The 22,352-nt window shown below is 51.8% G+C and overlaps 2 protein-coding genes across 2 annotated transcripts; both read right to left on the minus strand.

Moving 5' to 3' along the window:
- Positions 1-1,850: 1,850 nt before the first annotated feature.
- Positions 1,851-2,582, minus strand: LOC122387968 (mucin-1-like). Its single transcript, XM_043378684.1, has one exon. It carries the CDS (start codon positions 2,580-2,582, stop codon positions 1,851-1,853), a length of 732 nt encoding a protein of 243 aa, XP_043234619.1.
- An 18,093-nt stretch (positions 2,583-20,675) lies between these two features.
- Positions 20,676-21,008, minus strand: LOC122387975. The gene has a single exon (XM_043378695.1). The coding sequence runs from the start codon at positions 21,006-21,008 to the stop codon at positions 20,676-20,678; it is 333 nt and encodes a 110-aa protein (XP_043234630.1).
- Positions 21,009-22,352: the final 1,344 nt, after the last annotated feature.

Here is a 22,352-nt window from a genome sequence, read left to right on the forward strand (position 1 = left end):
GTGTGTCAAAAGTGGAAATAGCCGGTGCGCCGTCTGGCAACCCGGCAGCCCGCCGCCATAGGGGAATGCATGCTTTTTGTCGCTTTTTCGCTCCTTATGAGTCACTTGATCTAATTAGAGCTTAACTAGGAACGAGGCGGGTCACTTGGACGTATTCGGGAGCCGAATACGGTGTTTTGGAGCCAATACCTTGGAAACCCTACCCGCCCAATGCGAGTTTTTAAGAGTCTGCATGCCCAAATTAACGTTGAGCGCGGCCGTTTTCGGTCGGTTTTCCGCGACCTTGTGGCGAAATCGCCTTATTTATTCAACCAGGGTGGGCTAATTCGCTTAACTAGGAATGAGGCGTTGAAGAGAATTATTCAAGGAATAGAGCTGTGCAAAAATATTTTTTGTATTGTTAAAACTGTATCCGCCCTCGAACGATAAATATTGTTGACCCATCAGGAACACATCCCCTTGAATGCGTTTGGACTTGGCTGGATCTAATATTAGCGAGTATCTGCTAATGCAGTTTCTTGGCTTACACAGTACGCACACAAGCATACACACTTCCTGCCCTTGGTTATTCCTCACTTGAATGAAAAATTTGTTGTAATAACTATTCCAAGCAGTTAACAGGTTTTAGTGCAGTGCCAAGTCGGAACTGTTCAGCGCCGCCAGTCTCCCAGGCGGCGCGTGACGGCCGCCGCCGGCCGCCGCGCCGCCGTCTGGCAGGGTGTTTGACTTCATATCTCTGTTGCTAGAAAAGTTGTGGACCGATTTACTTGATTCTTGCATGAAAAGATCCACCATTCAATTCTTAGCAGATAACGAAAATTTGACGTCAATTGCACTATCCGCTGCCCATATTGTGGTACTGCCATCTATTGACAAGGCTGGCGAACTAAAGCTGGGCGGCTATTTCCACTTTTGACACACCATGGATTTGACCTAACGTCAACGGTCTTGCCTGCAGGGGGCAAAAACTGCCAAAATAACCGATTTTTTTCGGAAACAGTGCTTCTGCAATAACTTTTGGCCCAAGCCTTGCACGAGGTTACTTTTACTGGCATCGTGTTCCTCTCGTCAAGACGCATCGAATCAACTATAACTTAATCTTGAAAGGTCAACTTGAAAATTTGACCTCAGGTTAAGGTCATGACCTGGCCGAAAATAGTCATGTTGCATATTAGTCGATCCGTATCCTCAACCTGAACACATCTAAGGCGTTCTCATCGCTCTAGCATGCCTATATCAAAAGTTATTTGCGAAAAACTGTTGCGATACCATTCGTGACCTTCAGATGCGTCTGCGCAACAAGCTCTGCTTAGCGTGGGCTCCGGCTCTGTCAATCCGTCAATTCAAACAATCGAGCTGAAATTTATTTAAAAAAAAGGCCTCAGGGGCATAAACAGGGGTCAAGGACACCATTTTCATGTTCAGTGTGTCTAAAGTCTAAGTTATTCAGAGATTGGGAGTATTTATAATGGCTTTCGTCCAAAAGCGGCGCATTTAAGTTTTCTCCCATTGACTTATAATGGGGAGGTCGCAAAATTGACATGACCTTAGGCCATCGATATCGAAATTCTGAGATAAACATTTTGTACATGCTATTGCTAATCGCTGAAAGCTTCAAAGCGATCGGTCAATCGGTGTAGCTATGACAGACATTGAAACTTTTTATGACGTGAGATCACTTCAAGTGACCTAGTGATCTGACCTTGAATGACCTTGGTCTGAAATTCTCACAACATTAAGGTGTGCCAAGCGCCGCCGTTTTTTGAGATATTCGCAAAAAGCCACAGGGGGTGTTCAACCCCCCCCCCAGCAGAGCACCCCCCCCCCCCAGCAGGGCGAGGGTTAAACAGTCACAAAGCCAGGTATGCTATCGACATGAAGCACTCAGAGGGTGCCAGCGTGGTGCCTGACGTTTCCAAGGAGAATGGACTGCCGCTGTGGCCTGTGTCGGTGAGTGGACTGCCGCTGTGGCCTGTGTCGGTGAGTGGACTGCCGCTGTGGCCTGTGTCGGTGAGTGGACTGCCGCTGTAGCCTGTGTCGGTGAGTGGACTGCCGCTGTGGCCTGTGTCGGTGAGTGGACTGTCGCTGTGTTCTGTGTCGGTGAGTGGACTGCCGCTGTAGCCTGTGTCGGTGAGTGGACTGCCACTGTGGCCTGTGTCGGTGAGTGGACTGCCGCTGTGGCCTGTGTCGGTGAGTGGACTGCCGCTGTGGCCTGTGTCGGTGAGTGGACTGCCGCTGTGGCCTGTGTCGGTGAGCGGACTGCCGCTGTGGCTTGTGTCGGTGAGTGGACTGCCGCTGTGGCCTGTGTCGGTGAGTGGACTGCCGCTGTGGCCTGTGTCGGTGAGTGGACTGCCGCTGTGGCCTGTGTCGGTGAGCGGACTGCCGCTGTGGCTTGTGTCGGTGAGTGGACTGCCGCTGTGGCCTGTGTCGGTGAGTGGACTGCCGCTGTGGCCTGTGTCGGTGAGTGGACTGCCGCTGTGGCCTGTGTCGGTGAGTGAACTGCCGCTGTGGCCTGTGCCGGTGCCCAGCACGGCGAGCGCCTCGGCCCTCGCCACACCAGGTCCGGCGTCGCCGGGTCCCATCCGCACACCATCGCCGGCCACCAGGTCCGGCGAGCCCCGGCCCCCGCCGAAGTTAGTTGGTAGCACTGCTGCTCCACGGCGTACATTTCCTACCAGCCCATAGGCTTTACATGTTAAATGGCCTGTTTTCGGCGAGCGATATCTCGGTCAACCTTTGAAGGAATCAATGCTTCTTAGTCTCAAATGATAGATCGATGAATTTTCTTTCGACAATTCCTCTACCATTTTTCACGAAACCCAGCCGATCTTCTACGGCGTACAGGGTAAAGATTTCTCTGCACGCCAGCACCCGCGATCCGCCTCTCCGATCGTCGGCGCGCGGTTTTCGGTAGCGCAGTCGGTAGCGTATCGGGCTACGGATCCGAGGGTCATGAGTTCGAATCCTGGGAGCGCCGTGTGATTTCGGCTAGAATTGAATGATGTAGAATCTTGAATGTTTGCGTAATCAATTATGAATAGCTAATTGAATGTATCTGCGCACTAATCGGCCCCTAAAACCTGTTATTTAAGAAATTTAAGAAATGAATGTCACGTGCGCGTCACGACTGCCAACCATAAGCGCTACCATATTCTAGTTTGAACTAACTTTTTGCTAGTCCCGACCACATATAGTAGGTTTTCTAGTAGTTATACTAGAAATTCCTACCAAAGTTCGTCCTACCCTTCACTCAATATACCCTGGGCGAGCCCAGCACCGCACAGTAGCTGGTGTCCGGCGTCGGCTGCGTGCATCGGCACTGGCAGATGTTGACATTTCGTATATCCGCACACATCGAATAGGCACACACGCGCTCATTCAACTTTTTCAGACGAGACGAGCACAAGGATTGAGGAGTGTCGTTTGAAGGCAAGGGCCAAGGGGTAGTGGCGTGAGTGAGAAGCAGCGACACATTGATATAACATTTGCTCCAAATGTCCTTGAACTCATGCGGATTCCCATTACTTCAGGTAGGTAGTTGCAGATACCCAAACGTTTCTCGGCCGCCAAGTAGTTAAAAAAAAAATCAAATTCATGAGAACCCTACCTTTTTAGCTGTCAATGCTAATTTTAAGTCCTGAATACTGCTATCGATGCCGATCTACAACTGTGAAACTTCACTACTCATGACCAGAGAGATGGCAAATGTGCAATCGCAGGCAGTGATGTCACTTTGCCTGTAGCCCCTGTACAGGCGCTTCGGTGTGACCTTGACGGCCCATGTGTCCATTTCTGGTCATTGCTCAGCGCGCGGCGGGCCGCGGACCGGCCTGGTAAGCCGGCCTGGAGACCGGCCGTGCAGGATAATCCCTGCCAGTCCGGCTCTGTGTCTGAGAGCCGGCGAGGGACGCCGGCACTCCTCCGAGCGCGCCAGCAGAGCGGCTCGCCGCCGGCGGCCGTCCTCGGCCCACTCTGCACCCCGGCTCCCGAGGCGGCCGGTGCCGCCCGTGGCCCCGGCCGCAGCGCTGGCTTACAGCCACATAGAAGTGGATTTGCAGCTGAGTCGTGATTAGATTGGAGATTGTTGTCAGCTCCAGCGGCCACGTCCTGTTCTCTGTGGGAGACTGCGACAGCTGGAAAAGGGGTGAAGGTCATCGCTCGTCCAAGGCACACCGGTCGCTGCCGCAGTCGACCAACAGCGCAGTGTCGCAGAAATGCCATGTCAACACTTCACAGGTCAGCGTCTGAGACCGGTTTCAATACATAACGGCAGCATCGTCATCAGGATGAAAAAGTGGCAGGTAGAAAAATGACTTCGGTGGTTAGAATTAATTGATGCTGAAAGGGGTGCGTCTCAGGGACGTAGCCAGGGGAGGGGGTTACGGGGGCCATGCCCCCCCCCCTGAGGGCGAAAAATAAAACGAAATTGAATAAAAAAAAATATAAAAATAAAAACAGCTGCACCACACCCCAAAAATAGTGGGCCGAAACCGAGGAGCTTTCCGTTTTTGGAGGAGGTACGACCCTAGGCCGCGACCTGTGGGCCGTGGCCTAGGGTCGAATTGAATTGAAGTTCGGGTCGAAATGCGACCCGAACGACGAAGAAGGGTCGAATGCGAATTGAAGTTCGCAGCCCCCCCCCCCCCCCCCGGCCGGACCGGACCACGAATCAGATGGCCCAGCACCTGGCGGAGGCCATGATGAACGCTAGTGCACGTAACATCCCCCGAGGAACCAGAGCGGACCCCAAACCGTGGGCTGCCGACCCCGAGCTGGCTGCGGCGGTGGCGGAGCGCCGGGAGGCGAGAGCAGCTCTAAGCCCATCACCCAACGACCAAAACCGCGAGACCTGGAAGCTCAAGAAACAGCGCGCGTCCGCCGCGGAAGAAGCAGCCAGGAAAAAGTCGTTCAGAAAATTCACATCTGAAGAGCTAAACAAGCCGACAAGCCTCGGTCGTGTCACCGAAGTCCTATGCAAGATGGAGGGTTCGGTTCAGACATCCGCCCCAGGCCAAGCTGTCGACGGTAACCGCGGTCGCGAGGTCAACGTCAGTACAGTCCTCTTCTTCCCGCGTGGTATGGATTATCTTTCCGACAAGATCGAAATTACTCGAAGGTTATGCTATCAGTCACTTGGAAATCATAACCACAAGTCGCGCGATCTTCCAAACTATCGCGTAGGCCCAACATAAGACAAATTGTCCTCCTAATGATGAGGCAAGGAAAAGTCGCCGCCAAATTGAAATAAAGTTTTGATCAATGACGAGCCCAATTAAAGTAGTGTAGCCTTGCATGTTTTAGTTGTTAACGAGTGACTGATACCATAGCCTAATTGGGTGTGATGTATTGTCAGCTTTGTCGAAAAAGAAGAGTACGGCTACCACGCAGCGAGACCAGCACTGTACCGTTGTACATTCATATCTCACAAGCACAGGCACAGGGGATTATTTTGAACGGATATAAAACCCTACACCCTACACAGAGCCGACCGGCCGGGTGACGCGGGCTACGGTGGGGTGGCCATTCTGGTCAAGGACAGCTACACGGCGTCTGTCATCCCCCAGCCTGCGTCAGACTGCGCGGCCTGTCGGCTGGAGTCGCTGTGGCTGCGAGTGAAGCCGGCGACCGGCCGACAGTTCTCCATCGCCGCAGTGTACCGTCCCCCGCGCCGTACGGTGGCGGCCGTCCAGGCCGACTTGGACGAACTAGAGGTGCAGTTTCAAAGAGTTTTACTGCAGCACTCTGGACCAATTTTTATCATGGGTGACCTGAACTGTGACTTGTCTGACACTACCACTACCACCTGTGTTGGAAAGGACCGACTTCTGGAGATGCTGCGATCTTTAAATTTAGAACAGTTCGTTACACAACCGACCTACTCATCAGGATCTCTTTTAGATGTAGTTATATGCAATTCGAGTAACGTGGTGCAGCGTGTGAGAGCTTTTAGATGTGCTTTTAGCCCTCATTACTTTGTTCGTGCTCTTTTTAACGTTCCTAGATGCCGCCGTAAGCCTCGCCGTGTTAGCACTCGTCTTTTTAGGAACATCGATCATCTCACTTTGTTACATGACTTGTATCTTGTTGATTGGTCCGGTGTTTTTAGCTGTCCGTCTGTCGCCGAGAAATGGTCTTATCTCAGTCGCCGTTTGATTCATGTCTTTGACCAGCATGCTCCGCTCCGATTGACCTGTATCCGGAACCCGTGTGCGCCGGCTGTCACCTCGGCGACCCTGTGTCTGATGGCGGAGAGGAGGGGTGTGTTGCGCCGTGAGGGGAGATCGCCGGCCTTCCGTGCACTTGACAGGAGGGTGAGGGCGGCGATCCGGCGCGACTGCCGGGTGGACATCGAGGCGAGACTGCGCGATAACGGTAGCAGCTCTCTGTACCGCATCGTCCGCCCGCTGGTCGCCGGTAAGCGGAGTGACACAGCAACCCTCCCCACCGCCACGCCTGATGAAATGAACGCCTTTTTTGTTGATGTCGGCCCACGTGTCGCGGCTAGCCTGGCTGGCTCCGGGGTGCCGCCCGACGTTCCGTGCCGCCTGCCGCGTGTTGGTGCGTGTGGCTTTCGGGTCGCCGAGGTGACACTGGCGGAGCTGCGGGAGGTGGTGTTCTCCATGAAGCGTTCCGGTGCGTGTGGACCTGACGGCGTCTGTATTCGCATCCTGCTCCTTTCTTTCGAAGCCATTGGTCCCATCCTGCTCCATGTTGTCAATACCTGTCTTTCCACGTGTGACTATCCCGATGCTTGGAAGCACTCCCTAGTCCATCCTATCTTTAAGTCCGGTGATCCTGATCTGGTCTCCAACTACCGTCCTATTTCGATCGTCCCCACCATAGCCAAAGTTGTCGAGCGCTTAGTGCACCGACAACTTTCCGCCTACATGTCTAACAACCACCTTCTCTCTTCATCCCAGCACGGTTTTCGTCCTCTTCACTCTACCGAAACCGCTCTGCTCTCTGTAACTAATCGCGCTTTTTCCAACATGGACCGTGGCCTTATCTCCCTCCTCTGCCTTCTGGATCTTAGTAAATGTTTTGATGTCATTCCTCACTCACTGCTAGCTTCCAAGCTCCAGCTCTATGGCATCCACCCGACCTGGTTTTCCTCCTACCTCACCGGTCACACTCAGTCTGTCTGTATCTCTTCTCTTTCCGGTGACAGAGTGGTTTCGAAGCCCCTTCCTAACACCATGGGAGTCTTCCAAGGATCAGCCCTCGGTCCTCTGTTATTCACCATTTTTGCGAACGACCTCAGTCTGCACGCGCCGGACGCTCATGTGACCCAGTACGCTGACGATACCCAAATCCTTATTTCCGATACCAAGCGCAATCTTCCTTACCTCATCCAACGCATGGAGTCTACCCTCACCTCCTTGGCATCGTGGTTCCATGCCCACGGACTTAAACTCAACACGTCCAAAACGGAAATCCTCCTCCTTGGCACCCGACAGAATACCAGAGATCTCCCCCCTGTCAGCGTGCGGGTCGGTGGCGGGACCGTTCGGGAGAGCCAATATGTTAAAAACCTTGGTGTCATTTTCGACCGCCACCTTACGTGGGATGCTCATGTCAGTGACGTGGTACGTAAGTGTGTCGGCCTCCTGATCGGTCTCCGCCACCTGAGGCGCCTCCTCCCGCGGCGGGCGCTTCTTGCGGTCGTGCAGGGCCTGGTCGTCTCGCGCGTGAGATATTGTCTATCTGTGTACGGGAACGGCTCCGCGGCTAACAACGAGAGGCTACTGAAAGTTGTGAACTTTGCCACCAGAGTAGCAGCCGGTCTCCGAAAGTACGATCGTGTGTCTCGCGCGCGGGACGACCTGGGCCTGCACACACCGCGCCAGATGTGTGATGCGCAGACCGCTATCATTGCGCATAGAATCCGTGCCCTGGGCGAGCCCGAGGAGCTCGCCTCACTGTTTGTGACTTTCGCCGACGCACGGCAGTGTAACCGCCCCACTAGACAAGACCGTGACTTGCGCCCGCCAGCTACAAGAACAGTGGTCGGGCGGCGAGGGTTTGCATACCGAGCAGCCTCGCTTTTAAACTCTATGCCTAGTGAAGTGACACGGCTCGAGCCAGCAGCTTTTAAACCGGCAGCGAAACGTTTCTTTTATTTGGAGTGATTGTGCGTGTGTTGGTGTTGTGTGTGCTGTTGTTTCAGCGGATGATTGTTGTGTGCCGTGTCCCATTTGACTTCCCCAAACCGTTTTATTCACTGACAATTGACACGTAATAGCCACCGTGTAGTGGAGTGTCTGCTGACGTAAATATATAAAAACAATTTCTAATGCCAGTCGTATTTAACCTACGAGTTGTTGGGGACCTTAAACGCCCCCACTTTTTTTCGCTACGCTAAAAACTGTGCGCCGCAAGCGCGGCAATTTTGGGTACCTGTAGTGTTATTGCCACTGAACTCTATAATGTGGAATGCGCATCGGCCGCCAGATGGTGTCCAACGGTGCCGCCATGTTGCGCAGACCAGGAAGCGGTCGCCGCCTGTGTTGGGGAATAGGGAATTCGGGACCTCGATTTACGTTTGCGGTCGTTGCATCCGTTACGTTCAAGCTATGTGGACACGGAACCCGGCATCTTACGCAGAATTGAGTGGAGAACAAGATGAAATCCTAAAAAATCCTTAGATACAAGGAACTAATACGTTAAACCCTTATAAATCAATGGGGAAATATGAAAATTGCTATTTTGGCGCCGAGAATGATCTGAAACTATCTCAAGCATATAGAATCATGATTTCATGCAGTCTTTGCAAGATTCTATGCTTCATATTTGCATTGTTGTCCTTGCGTGACGTCATTTGTGACGTCACAAGGGTCACAATTTTCCTTCAATAACTCCCGATCAAATTGAGCTAGCGAGTCAGAAAGGCCACCAATGGACTCAGGAAGACCTGCCGAATCGAATGATATGCGACATGACCTCTTTCGACCAACTTCGTGACCTGGGGGTGCTGACCTGACCTTGACCTGAGGTCAACACCCTAAGTTGACCTGACCGGAACAAAAAGTATATCACTCGATGCGCCTGAGCTAGCTGAACACGATGATGCCAAAATCGCGGCTCTACGGCCATTTTTGGCGAAGTTATTTACCAAAAACCGAACCCGTGCCTTAGATCACTTGACCTGACCTCAGAGGCCACTGGTTGACCTGAAACCCTTACAGCGGGTTCCTACCAGTCACTCTGCATTATACTTTGCCGCAAACGACCACTTTACCGCTTAATTCTAGTTTAATTAGCGGCGCATCAGCGAGGTGGGTTCAATCAACCCCCTCGGCCGGGGCAAATGTAGGTCCGGCGAGTAAATTTGAGGAATTCTGAAGATACGATCGTGTTCCCCACTCAATTCTGCGTAGGGTGCCGGGTTCCGTATCTACGTAACATGAACGTAACGGATACGGCGGCCGCAAACGTAAATCGAGGTCCCGAATTCCCTATTCCTCAACACAGGCGGCAGCCGTTTCCTGGTCTGCGCAATATGGCCGCCACCGTTAGACACTACGGCCAATAGGGTTGAAGCGGCAGTGCTCCCCTGTGGTTATTGCCCATACAGGATCTAAATGGCGTTGCGTTCGATACGAATCAAACACCAAACACATTTTAGCTCTAAATTTATACTGGCGAATCAATGAGCCCACTCCCCCTAATCTTCTACCTTGGAGAACTGGCCTGCTTCAACTGTTAGTTTTGTTAGCCCTAAAGTGCTGGTAATGACATAATTTTCGCCCTCCAAATCGGTAATAGACAGGCCAGCCACTACTTGAGTCGGTACGGAAACGGCCCGATCCACTGTCGTCACTCGTCAGTGTTAGATGACGACCGGGCAAGTGTTTCAAATTAAGCTTGTGCATTAGTGACGTGGATATGAATGAGTGCGTCGACCCGCTATCAAGAAAGGCGAACGTCGTGCAGTGGCCTGATTCACTCTTAACCTTTACAGCCACAATGGGTAAAATGGCACACTTCGTACCTTCCGCTGAAATGCGACACGAAGTAACCTAGGCCCCATCAGCTTCGCCTTGTGTCCTCGGTTGATATTGAAGTGACCCGCCTCGCTGATTCACTGGTCCACCATGTTCATGTAATGCAGTTGGATGACTTCGATTGCACGCACGACATCTTGCCTAGTGATGTCAATCGGTTACCGAAAAGATATGCTGACCGATTCGGTAATCGGTAGGTCAGGCCCCCCAAAAATCGGACACTTTCGGTCACCCTCCCAGTGAAACCATTTTCAAAAAGAGAAAGTATTCCATTTTTGCCTAGTTAAAATGAAATTTATTGGGATGTTAATGGTAAAGAGTTGCAAAATTTCCCCCAAAGGCTACAAGAGATGCCACATTTTGGCAACCTCAGTAGCCATCCCACTCAGCAGGCAGCAGCCACCCATTGTCCAACCAAAACTACAAGCAGGCTAATTTTGACTCCGTTGGCCCCACAAGTACACACAATTTTGAAACTCAATTCCAGTCTGTTAAAATATCACCTGTAATCAAAGAGATACTGCCTACAAAAATCATTAGTCATCTAAAAAGGCAAGGAGAAAAAGAACTTGAATTAATGAAATGTGTTTCTGAAGACTGGACAGTTAGCACTTAGCACTTAGCAGTGATCACATTCACATTTCACAGGTGTTCTTCTATTCCACATTCTCCTTAAATATTGCAGGTACCAACCAAATGTTTGAAATCTAGATGACCACCACATAAAAACATAGGAATCTTGATAAAAACTACAGATTCGGCCATATCCGCTTTCTGGAATCTTCCACATCATCTCCAAACACATGGGTTATCAAGGATTTCGAAATAGATGCGCCATAAAAGAGGCTATTTTTTTAAACCAGCTGATTAAGTTGCTACAAAAAAAGTTTTGGATTGCTACATGCTGCCTCGTGAATTATTTTATTGATGTAAATGATCCAACACGATATTGAATCCTAATGAAATCAATATTGTAAGTGTAATTCACAACAAGGAAATTAATTTCCCTTCAATAATTCAACCAAAAGGGCATATAAATAAATATTACGTCATCTTGCATCCTTTCGTTAGGGAAGAGAGGATCCTAAAAGTCAATTCTTGGTTCTTCTATTATTTTACGCCTCTTTGTATTCATTTTGTCTGCATATTGTGTTTTCTTGTAAAGAAAAGACAAAATGCCAGTTAAATATATTTTCAGTTCATTTTTGGGACGAAATTTAGGCTCAGGGCTACCTAATACCTGCCTTTTCAGCTGGATTTTCAGTGTCAAATTCTTTGTAGAGTATCTCAGACCACATCTCAAGACTCAAGGCCAGTTTCCAAGCAGTGTTGATGTGTTTTGTGGGGTTTTGATTCTGCCTTTTCTCCTAGGGAATGCTGTCATGAACATACCTATTATACCAACCATTTGACTAATTGATCGTGCTTTTGCAACATGAATGAGTATTCTTCCTTACATAGACCACAGTAGATTCTTGACAATTCTAATTAACCAAATCTGTGAAATGCTGAGGTCCATGTGTAACCACTACCCTTAGCAATGTAACGTCTACCACAAAATGTATTTTGCAGTGGCTAAGAATTGACTGAACTTGGACTGAAATACCATTTCCCATTATTTTCCATCAGTTTAATTTTGGGGTAGAAAAATAGCAAATAGAATTCCGGTCAAATTTCGTTCAAATTTTGGCTTGGGGTGTTATCGTTCGGTATTTGGTCGGAAATTTTTCGCACTTTTCGGTTTCGGTCGGTATCGGTCACGCATTTTTTGGAAAATGACACCACTAATCTTGCCGGTCTCTGGCGGCACAAACTTCGCCTGTGGGCTGTGACCACTGCGAAGGCACCCAAAGCAAAATGAATTTCTAATAACAAATGACTTCTTTTCTTCTGCCGACAACTCCTTCAGCTTAGCACACTCGGGGAGGTAATGCGAGTTGTCCCCGCAAAACAAACGTGTCGAATAATCATGCGCTTGTGTCGCTGTCACTAGTGACCAGTGGCGCAGCCAGGGGGGGGTCAGAGGGTCAGCTGACCCCCCCGAAATTTCTGTCAGGGGCCCGCTCGAGAAAGAGAGGGAGAGAGAGAGAGAGAGAGAGAGAGAGAGAGAGAGAGAGAGAGAGAGAGAGAGAGAGAGAGAGAGAGAGAGAGATCCTAATCTACATAATCGGACGGGTCCGCTTCGAAAAGTAAAGTGCCTAGGTACTGGGACATCACGGGTGAGGGGTAGGCCTGAGGGCCCCGGTGGATGGGTCCGGGCCCCCGGGAGAACGGGCCCCGGAGCCCCGGGTGGACGGAGCCCGGGCCCCCGGGAGAACGGGCCCCGAGCCCCGGGTGGACGGGGCCCGGACCCCCCGGTGGATGGGGCCCAGGCCCTCGGGAGAACGGGCCCGGGCCCCGGGTGGACGGGGCCCAGACTGCGGGTGGATGGGGCCCGGACCCCCGGGTGGACGGGGCCCGGGCCCCCGGTGGATGGGTTCGGGCCCCGGGAGTACGGGCCCCGGGTGGACGGGGCCCGGGCCCCCGGGAGAACGGGGCCCGGACTCGGAGCCCAGGTGGACGTGGCCCGGGCCCCCGTGGGGATAGGGCCCGGGCCCTCGGGTGAATGGGGCCCGGGCCCCCGGGTGGATGGGACCGGGTCCCCGGGAGAACGGGGCCCGGGCCCCGGGTGGATGGGGTCCGGCCCTGGGTGGACGTGGCCCGGGCCCCGGGTGGATTGGACCCGGGCCCCGGGAGAACGGGGCCCGGACCCTCGGGTGGACGGGGCCCGGGCCCCAGGTGGATGGGGTCGGGGCCCGGGTGGACGGGGCCCGGACCCCCGGGAGAACGGGGCCCGGGCCCCGGGTGGATTGGACCCGGGCCCCGGGAGAACGGGGCCCGGACCCTCGGGTGGACGGGGCCCGGGCCCCTGGTGGATGGGGTCGGGGCCCGGGTGGACGGGGCCCGGACCCCCGGGAGAACGGGGCCCGGGTCCCTGGGAGAACGGGCCCCGGGCCCCTGGTGGACGGGCCACGGAGCCCCGGGTGGACGGAGCCCGGGTCCTCGGGTGGACGGGGCCCGGGCCCTCTGATGGACGGGCCCCGGAGCCCCGGGTGGACGGGGCCCGGAGCCCCGGGTGAACGGAGCCCGGGCCCTCGTGTGGACGGGAACCAGCCCCCTGTGGATGGGGCCCGGGCCCTCCGGGTGGATGGGGCCCGCTAGGGTGACCCGTTTGCTCCGCAACGCGAATAAGGCATATTTTCGATCGGTGGGCGTTTGGTTGGTCTTGTGTCCGTGGGTCATGTATACATTTCGGTCGGTTGTCTTTTGACGGCTAAGCATTTTGGTTTGGAAAAAAACATCCATCGCATCGAGGTGCTCGTGTCTGATAACCATACGTCTACTACAGAACTTGTCAAGTGTATTTTATAGCATAGGTTGACGTAGGTCATTGAAAAATGAGAGCCATAGATGAATTGCCATGTAGAGGTTTGAAAATTTATCTTTTTAAGAATACTGTTGCTCGTCTTGCAAAAGCGATGATTGGATCTTGGACAAAAATGAATGCTCTTTCCAACGATGCCATTTTTAATTGTCAACCGTATCAGGTTATGCAGCAAATGCCGTGTAATTAAGTAAGTCATGAACAAAAACCATTTTCTCCAGCGATTTGTTCCACATTGTTTTTAATCAATGCGGTGTTTTAATCAATGCGGGTTTAATCAAAGCGGGTTAATAAACCCGCTCCGTCTGACAGTCACCCGAAAATAGCATTAAGTCCAAAATCCGTCCGAAACGTCAATTTTTCAAGCATAAGTGCCCTCACGGGTGCACGTGGCGCGTGCCATCCCTGCACCGCTCACCATTCGATAGCCCGTTCGATCCTCATTGTTCCCCATGCCGATCGGACCCACGGTTACCGAGATACTGCACGGGGACCGGACCCGTGTCGGTCAAATTTAGCCATTTTCGCCCAATTTTGCAAGCCTGTAAAGTCTATTACGCGAGTTTGCACTTATTGAGCACGCGCCATGTGCTCACCACCAGCCCGATCAAGCTGAGACCCCTCACAGGCACGTTCCCCATCAGTTGTTCTATAAGTTGCGCAAAGTTCAGCGCACTAACGTAGGTGCAACGGTCTGGCCTGTACCTACCCCGGGATAAGTAACACCATGCCGGGACCACGGTGACAGACAGAATCTACGTCACCACATCACCACACCACAATTCAAACCTGGCCCAAGGCAATACATGACCCATGTGAGCACGTTAACCCTCGCCGGCTCAGGCCATTTTGCGTCCTTCGACGGCACAAGGGAGGGAGGGTACGACCCCCTTCCTCGCGTTTGGCGTATGATCGAGCTAGAGCTTCGCGGAAAAAAAACGAGCGTGTTGCCCGTGACGAGAGGAAGCCGATAATACCCAATTCCAAGGTCCTAGGTCACTGGTTGACCTTCCAGGTCAGGTCAATGACCCAAATGTCGGGAAAATCGGGACCTGTTAGAACGTCGTAAAATGTGGCTGCTATAGGTTTTTTGTCGGGGTGCTGATCACGAATATTATGTCAGTTTTGATCACAGATGATGTCTTTATGCAGTTAGGCCAGGTCGGGTCAGGTCAGGTCAGGTCAACCAGTAGTGGTCCCGCCGGGTATTCGTAGTACCTACCTACGTGTCAACCGCCTCTGACAGCTTTGTAACATGTTACGAAGGCACCAGAACTACTTCGTAAATGATCAAATGGTTGTTAAATTGGAATTCAGGTCCAAAAAAGCTAGCCTAGAAACATGCATAACTTGAAAAAAAGTGTACCGAGGTCATCATAGGTCAGTGACCTGACCTGACCTTCAGGTGACGTTGACATCCACCCTTATGCATGGGAGCATCATCAAATCACATGTTTGAACGCTGGAATCCACGAAAGGACTGCAAACGCGCGGCTAATGCGAGCCGGCATATGCCGAACCGCGATTCTGGCCAAACATGGTCTCGGAAAGTAGGTCACAGCTCAAAGTTCATTTGGGTAAGGGTCATTAAATTTCTAGGGTAGGTGTAAAATTGATGAACGCGAGGGTACTGAAAGTTACGTCGCGATCAGCCGCTTTTAACGCGAGTTATTCGCGAAAAAAAAAACCTTAGGGGGGTTGCATCAACCCCTCCCCATGTGCCGGCGAGGTGAGTTCTTCTTGCTTCTTGCTTCTTGTGAGCGAATTCACGTAATGAAGAAGAATAAAGGCACAATGCTTTGTCCGACAGAAGCAGGCAACAGTTCTGATTGCATTATATGCTATACATATTGCGGAAAGGGCACATTTCGGCCTCGAAAGATACGAATACATACGTCATAGTAACATATTTCTGTGGTGGTCAATTTGCGTAAAAATTGAACACCGGGTGATTAACTACCGAGCTATTGTTCTATCCAAATTTTCTGATTCAAACTCGCTCAGGGTTATCGTGCAGGTAAAGGGGGCCCGCTCAGCAGAATGCGTATGAAATATGGAGAGATTCTGAAAAATGGGTGGGGGGCCCGTACACTAGGGGGCCCGCTTTGGAGGCGATGACCCCCCCGAAACGAAATCCTGGCTGCGCCACTGCTAGTGACTCCTGATTTTGTACCATAGAAAATGATCCATTAATATGCTTCTTACCGTTTCCTCGACTGCCATCGTACATGTGATGCTCAAAAGATGCGTTTGTAGCGACTCTCGCCTCTTCATGACAAATTCGACTAGGTCTTCAAAAACTGCGGAGCGCCCATGAGTTTCTACGAGATCATCGACGCGCCTGCGCCATCTATTTCGAAGTAGGCTAGGGAGTTTTTCTGTAATATTCCGTAGCGATCGCGGATCACTAATTAAATGGGATGCATTTCCCAATGCATTTTTACAGCTCATCAGAAGAAGCGCAAATTTGTCCAAATCTTCACCATTTCCAAAGTCCATTCGTTCTTCGTCATGAATTTTATCCATGAACGCCGCTGCAATAGTGCTCGGCTGACCATAACGTTCGCGTAGGATTTGCATTGCCTGCTCATAGCCGTCCTCAATATACAGGGTGTCCCAAAAATAATGTCACACCTTTCCATCGACAATTTCATGAAAATAACAAACATGAGAGGCGCGCTTTTCTTACATATGCATCCCACCTTCTCCCTGATGCAGGCAAGCATACGGTCCGGGACATCAGACATCAACATGTCTAGCTTCTGTGGACTGATCTTGGACCAGATAGATCGAACCACAGTGTATATAAATAGATCGAACGTTCCTGGTCAGCGTGCGTTCAGGTTATCCTGGCGCCGTTTTGCTCACCTCTTACACAGGACGGTCGCCCAAAGATTTTCTATCGGCGACAGGTGGGGCTATTCACCGGCCATTTGTCCTTCTTCCAGAATGCTGGGTAGTTCGATTTGTACCAGTCCTTCGTCGTTCTATCTCGATGAGCCGGGGCGCCGACTTGTTGAAAGCGAGACCGTATGTTGAAAGATGGCCCTGGACATGTTCAGCAGAAGTTTTCGGCTGGAAACGTGGCTTGTTGGGCTTCAGCTTTAGAGACATCCTCCGGTATCGATGGATTATCAATTTGAAGAATGGATGACTGTTGGCAATCAGCCTCCTTGCCTGTTTCCTTGTCGATAATCCCGTCTTTAGCTCCGCACTTCGCGATGACGATCTGCGCTATACCCGGCTGGCGGAAGTCTTCCTGCCGCGACCTAGCTTGTTCCCAGGCGTAAATTCGTGGCTAGAATGTAGCGTATATGGTCTGGGAGCCAGTACCGGTGAAATTATATTGATATTGCGCAGTAGAAGGCAAAACAAAGGTTGTGGAAGGGTGGACATTAATTTTTGGACACCCTGTACATACAACTGGCAACGATAGTGAGCGGTTTGCTTGCACCAACTAAATTCTGTTCCCAGATAATGCAGCTTTTCACTGTCGTCTTCTAGCTTAGACGCCATCTTCATCTCAAAACTGTGAATAAATTGTGCAAACTGAGTAATGTCACCGCCAAATTTCTTAATTTCTATAGGAGGAAGACGCATCAATGCTGACGTTTTTTTCTCTTTCTGTCTTCAGCTCAGAATGCACATCATCTCGAGAACCTTTTAGATGCCGTTCGTTCAGCGGTAAATGGAGGCTGGGCTGTGAGCCGAGGGCCATATCTGTCTGCGTTATGTGTGACTGTTGAATTGGGCACTGTGTATGTGTATGTGGTTGGTTGGCTGGTGCTGGGCTTACGCCGCCATTTTGACTCACACAAGCCTTCCGTCCCGCGCCTAGATTCGAACGCACGATCTTTGGATCACGGTGCAGGCATCCTAACCACTACGCTACCGCGGCGGGGCTGCGGCCGGCGGAAGGGAGACTGCGGAGGCATGGGGGCTTTTTTACACATTTTCGGAAAAACTTAATGGGTTTAGTGAAAAACTGATCTCAGATAATTCGAAGAAAAATGTCTCGTCTTTCAGATGATGCACCTAGTTTTGTGCTACTTTTTTAGCAGTTAGTTCTACAGTGCTTCAAAAATCGCCCATTTACATGGGACTCAAACGGGACGTAAGACTTGCTCCCAGATGACGTCACGATCAGGTAGAATCGCCGGACGACCCTCTCGTAAGTCGTATATAGGGCCTTGGGCCTATATGCAGGTGGCTCGATCTTGCTGGTCGAGTTCAAGCCTTCCCTGCAGTGCGACGACTTCGTCCGCGTGGAGGAAGTTGTGCAAAATGCACGTGGCGTGCACGATCTTGCAGACGTGCTGGACGTTTACGTTCATTGGCCGACGATACATCCGCCAGGTTTGTGCGAGAATGCCGAAAGTGTTTTCCACGATGCGACGAGCCCGCGAGAGGCGGTACTTCAATACCGTGGCTCGGACTTCAAGCATTGCCTCTGTACGCCCGGGATACGTCTAACGTCGTACGGCCGCATGATAGCGGTGGTGAGCGGGAACGCCTCGTCGGCGATGACGACGTGCGGCATGATAGCGTTGGTCCCAGGCAGGGCTTAGGGCGGCGGCAGCTGCAGAGAGTCGTCTCGGAGGGCGGCGGTCAGGTCGCTGCGGCGGAATACGCCGCCGTCCGATTCCCTGCCGGCTCTTCCCACCGACACCAGGGGGATGTCGTCCCGGTTTTCCCCATGTATTATTCGCCAATCAGCTTAACACTACCGGTGACGTCACTGGTGGATCGCCAATCGGGGCCGGCCGACCGGCCGGCCTAGCCCGTAGAAGGTCAAACGCAGACGTTTTCAGAAAAGCGTAAGCCTTTTCTGAATGTAAGACTATAGGTGCAGTCGCGGATGGAGTTTTGCTGTGATTCGGCTCTCCAAGAGTGCGTCAGCGGACCAGGACCCGGATAAAGGTCATAGTGAACCGGCATCTGATAAAATCCGCTCACGGCAGCATCCGACTTCGACCCTTCGCCCTCGTAAAGCACAAAACCTTGCCGGTCATCAATCCACCTTCATCTCCTCATCTGCTTAATGCCTATATCGACCAGTTACTGCCAGTTTTGGAACGGCTCACGGCCGATAACACGACGGGCGTACGCTAGCCGCCGGTGCTTAGCGTTAAAGGAAATAGTTCACTTTCACGAAATTATTTTTTTTTGCAATGGATTTATGATTTTTTATGTTCAAAATGATCAGCAAAGAAAATAAAACCTATTTATAACAAAAGATTATTTTCTATATTTTGATATAGGAAGAACTTTTCAGTTTCTGTAAGGCACACGCGATCCAGTATGAAAAGAGCATGGGTCCCGAAAATTCTTCAGAAACTAGAGAAATTATCGCGGCCACCGGTATTTGGGCGATCTGCTGCTGCTGAATGTCCTTATTGATCAGTACGAGAATTTCTCTAGAGTTCTCGTAGATAATTTCTCTAGTTTCTGAAGAATTTTCGGTACCCATGCTCTTTTCATACTGGATGGAAATATATGCAAGGCACACATCCTCAACGCAAGACACCTTTTTCGGGACGAGAAATAGAATATCTTTGCCTAGGGTGATCGTTGGGCTGTAAAAGCTCCTGATTTATGCTCGTCTCAGCCCAGGCTACGGAACTGCTATTCCAGTTCAAAACCCATGTTAAAAAGTGAACTATTTCCTTTAACCATTGAGTGCGCACTGCGCGTGGCCGACTGCCGCCCCGATGGCGCTGGCCCCCGGCACCGACACCGGCGCGGCGCCGCTGACCCATGGGGGGGGGCTGCTAATTAATTAGTTGAGCCGGAATTGGGATAGAAGCCGGTATGGGATTGGGATAGAAACTCAGCGAGACTAAGGGATTGTGTTGTGCCTTCGGTAGGCCCCCAAAAATCACCGGTGTAGTGCCCTCAGCCCTCAGGGCCGCCGGTTATGAAGCCTTTGGAGGCACTGCTGTGAGCCCTCACAGGTAGGTACCGGTGTGAGACCCTCGGAGGCATTGGTGCGGGGCCTCAGATGTACCGCTGTGGGCCCTCTGAGGTGCTAGTAGGTGGCCCTCAGAGGCGCTGGTGAGGGTCCTCACAGTTGCCATTGTGGGCCCTCAGAGACACTGCAGTGTGGGGTCATCACAGCCGGGTGTGGGACCCTTAGAGCCGCTGGCTCGAACCCTTTATAAGCCGACAGGGGCTCTCAGAGACCGACAAAGGGCCCTCAAGAGGTCTGTGATGTCTTCAGAAGCCCTGTGGAGTCCTCAGAGACCAGCAAGGTACTCTCAGACGCCGGTGGGGACCCTCAGAGTCGTCGGTGTGGGGCCCTCAAAAGTCACCGGTGAGTGGCCGTCCGATGCGAAGGTCCCGTCTTAGGCCGTCAGAGGCTCCGGCGTTGAGTCCTCAGAGCCGCCGATATATGGCCTTAAGAAGCACTGGTTTGGGCCTTTGGAACTTCATTCAGGGGTACCGGTTGAAATCAGAGGTGGCAGTGTGGGGCCCTCAGCTGGGCACCGGTTTGGGGCTTTCACAGCCAACGGTGAGGGCCCTCGCAGGCGCCGTTGTAGGGCCTTCAACCATTGGTTTAGGGGGTCATCACAGGCGTGTGTGGAACCCTTACAGCTGTTGGTCCCTGATAGGCCGGTAAGGGCCCTCAGAGGCCGGCAAGTAGCTCTCAGAGGTCGCCAATGGGCCCTGAGAGGCCGGCAAGGGGCCCTCAAATGCCGACAAGGAACAATACAAAGCCGGTGTGTGGCTCTAATGGAGAGAAGTGTGGCTATTCGGAGCACATAAGGTGTTCTTTCGAGCTCTGTGGGGCCCTTCTGAGTCGAAAATGCCAGCTTGGACACTCAGTCGCCAATTGGCGTCGCAGGGCCCCTCGGGCCCGAGAGGCCCCCTGATCCGATGGGGGCACGTGCCCCCTGCCCCCCCCCCCTCCGGGCGCTGATAGAGTCAGAGAATGCAATCGGCGGTGCGGGACACAACAATTGCAATCGTTCCTTCTCCCGTCGAGAGGTCGCCCATCCGACCCATATCCCAAGATTGTCAACCCTGGGGCTCGGGTCGGCAATGTATCGGCAAGGAAATCAGCTTTAGGTGGGTAAAAAAGTTATTAAGAGTCATTAGTTGTCGTTTCGTTCAGTAACAACAACGATAAAATGCCAAATGTACCCGACGTACGGCTTGGAGCCGGGCGCCGCGCGGTCTCCACCAGTGACGTCACGCTAATGCTTAGCGACCGGTCCATTGGAAAATGCGGGATGATTCTACCTCTCTTATACGGCCTTGACCGACACGTACACGAATCGATAGTCGCCGTCCACGGCGGCCAGAACAGTGCTGAAGGTGTGCTTATAGTTGTAGTACTCACTTCCGGTGTTGGCTGGCGCCTGCAGGACGACATGTTTTCCGTCGAGTGCTGCCACACAGTTTGGGAAGTTCCACCGGTCTCGGAAGGTGGCCTCGCTCCTCTCCCAGGTGCGGCGAGTAGGGGAGGCCAACACCTCCGGACCGACGGCGGCGATGATCGCGGCACACGTGTCGTAGACTATGGGGCGGACCGTCTTCTCTCCCAGGCGGTACGTGGGAGCCAGAGCCGAAAACTCCATTCCTGACGCCAGGTACCGAAGCGTAACGGCCAGGCGCTGCGCGGCGTCGATGGGCTCTGAAGTTGGTGTGTTTTATAGTGATAGTTGACCCGATCTTGCTTAGAAGAAGCTCAAAGGTGAAAGTGTTGCGGGCCATCCGGAAGTAGGTGCGGTGCCATTCAGGATCGCTGGTACGCAGCTCTTGAACGAGGTTGAAAAATTCACCCTAAGCTCAGCGGCGGCGGTTCACATCAGCGACCCAACCCTTGTGCCGACGTTTCGGACGGCACTCCTCGTCATATTCAATCATTAATAGCTCGGCTTGGGCCAAACTTAAGCCGACGTCCATTCTCGATATATAAAGTATAGAAGCAATAACAAGAAAAGGTACTACCTGAGATGTTTTGCTTACATTTGTTTTCCTGACGGCGGTATTTGCTTCGTATGTAACCCAAGAGTATCAAAAAAATGTCGCGTGCTTATTTTCGAAGGATTTTATTTGTTAATCTGTTGCATGGTTTACCTACTGAATTATTTTGTTTTATATTTTCCCTACATAATTATCATTCTATGACTTCAGGTGGCTTGCGCACCCTATACTAACAAAATACTTGATACTATAGTTCGTTTTTTTTTTCAAAAGGACGCTGGCTCCAAGTACCTAGATTTTTCGAACATGCACGTGTTTTAGCGAGCAAAACGGGCAAAAACTGAACCTGAGAAACTCGAACGTCGCCTTATTTTAACATGTGAGTTATTCCCGATAAATTCCATGCCTGCGTTTTGGAACTAGACATGAAAACAGTGGTGACGTCATGCTGTGGGACTTGCATTGGAATGCAATGCATAACTATCATGGAAAGGATCGCTTACTCGATTCGGGCCTCGGTAAGAGCAAAAAACGAAGTTTTCCCAAAATTCGCAGGCAATGCATGCTTTCGTACGGACATTGGGTGCCAGCTGCCACCAGTGACGTCATCATAGTATGCTTATTTTTGAAGTCACAATTTCCATGTATTTACCGAGCACAATTTGAAATCGATCATTTTTTCGGCAAGAAATTCCTAGCCAGACGCTGAAGTTGCTAAAACTCACGTGATCGAGCTTCGATAATGAACTTTGAGCCAGCGTCCTTTTGAAAAAAAACAACTATAACTAAGCGCGTACTTTCAGCGCCTCTGCCAATGCTTTTGTGCAGTGGACGGCGTCAATTTAATGTCGCCGTCCACTGCACATTGGCATCCGCCGAAAGTAAGCGTGCTATCGTCGATAAACGCGTATTTCCGGCGTTTGCTGAAATGACTCCGTCCACTGCACAAAAATATCAGCAGAGATGCTCGAAGCGCGGCTCAAAGGACCCGCCAG

Source organism: Amphibalanus amphitrite, unplaced genomic scaffold (genome assembly GCF_019059575.1).
Source record: "Amphibalanus amphitrite isolate SeventyFive unplaced genomic scaffold, NRLGWU_Aamphi_draft 000017F_arrow, whole genome shotgun sequence".
NCBI classification, from domain to species: Eukaryota; Metazoa; Arthropoda; class Thecostraca; order Balanomorpha; family Balanidae; genus Amphibalanus; species Amphibalanus amphitrite.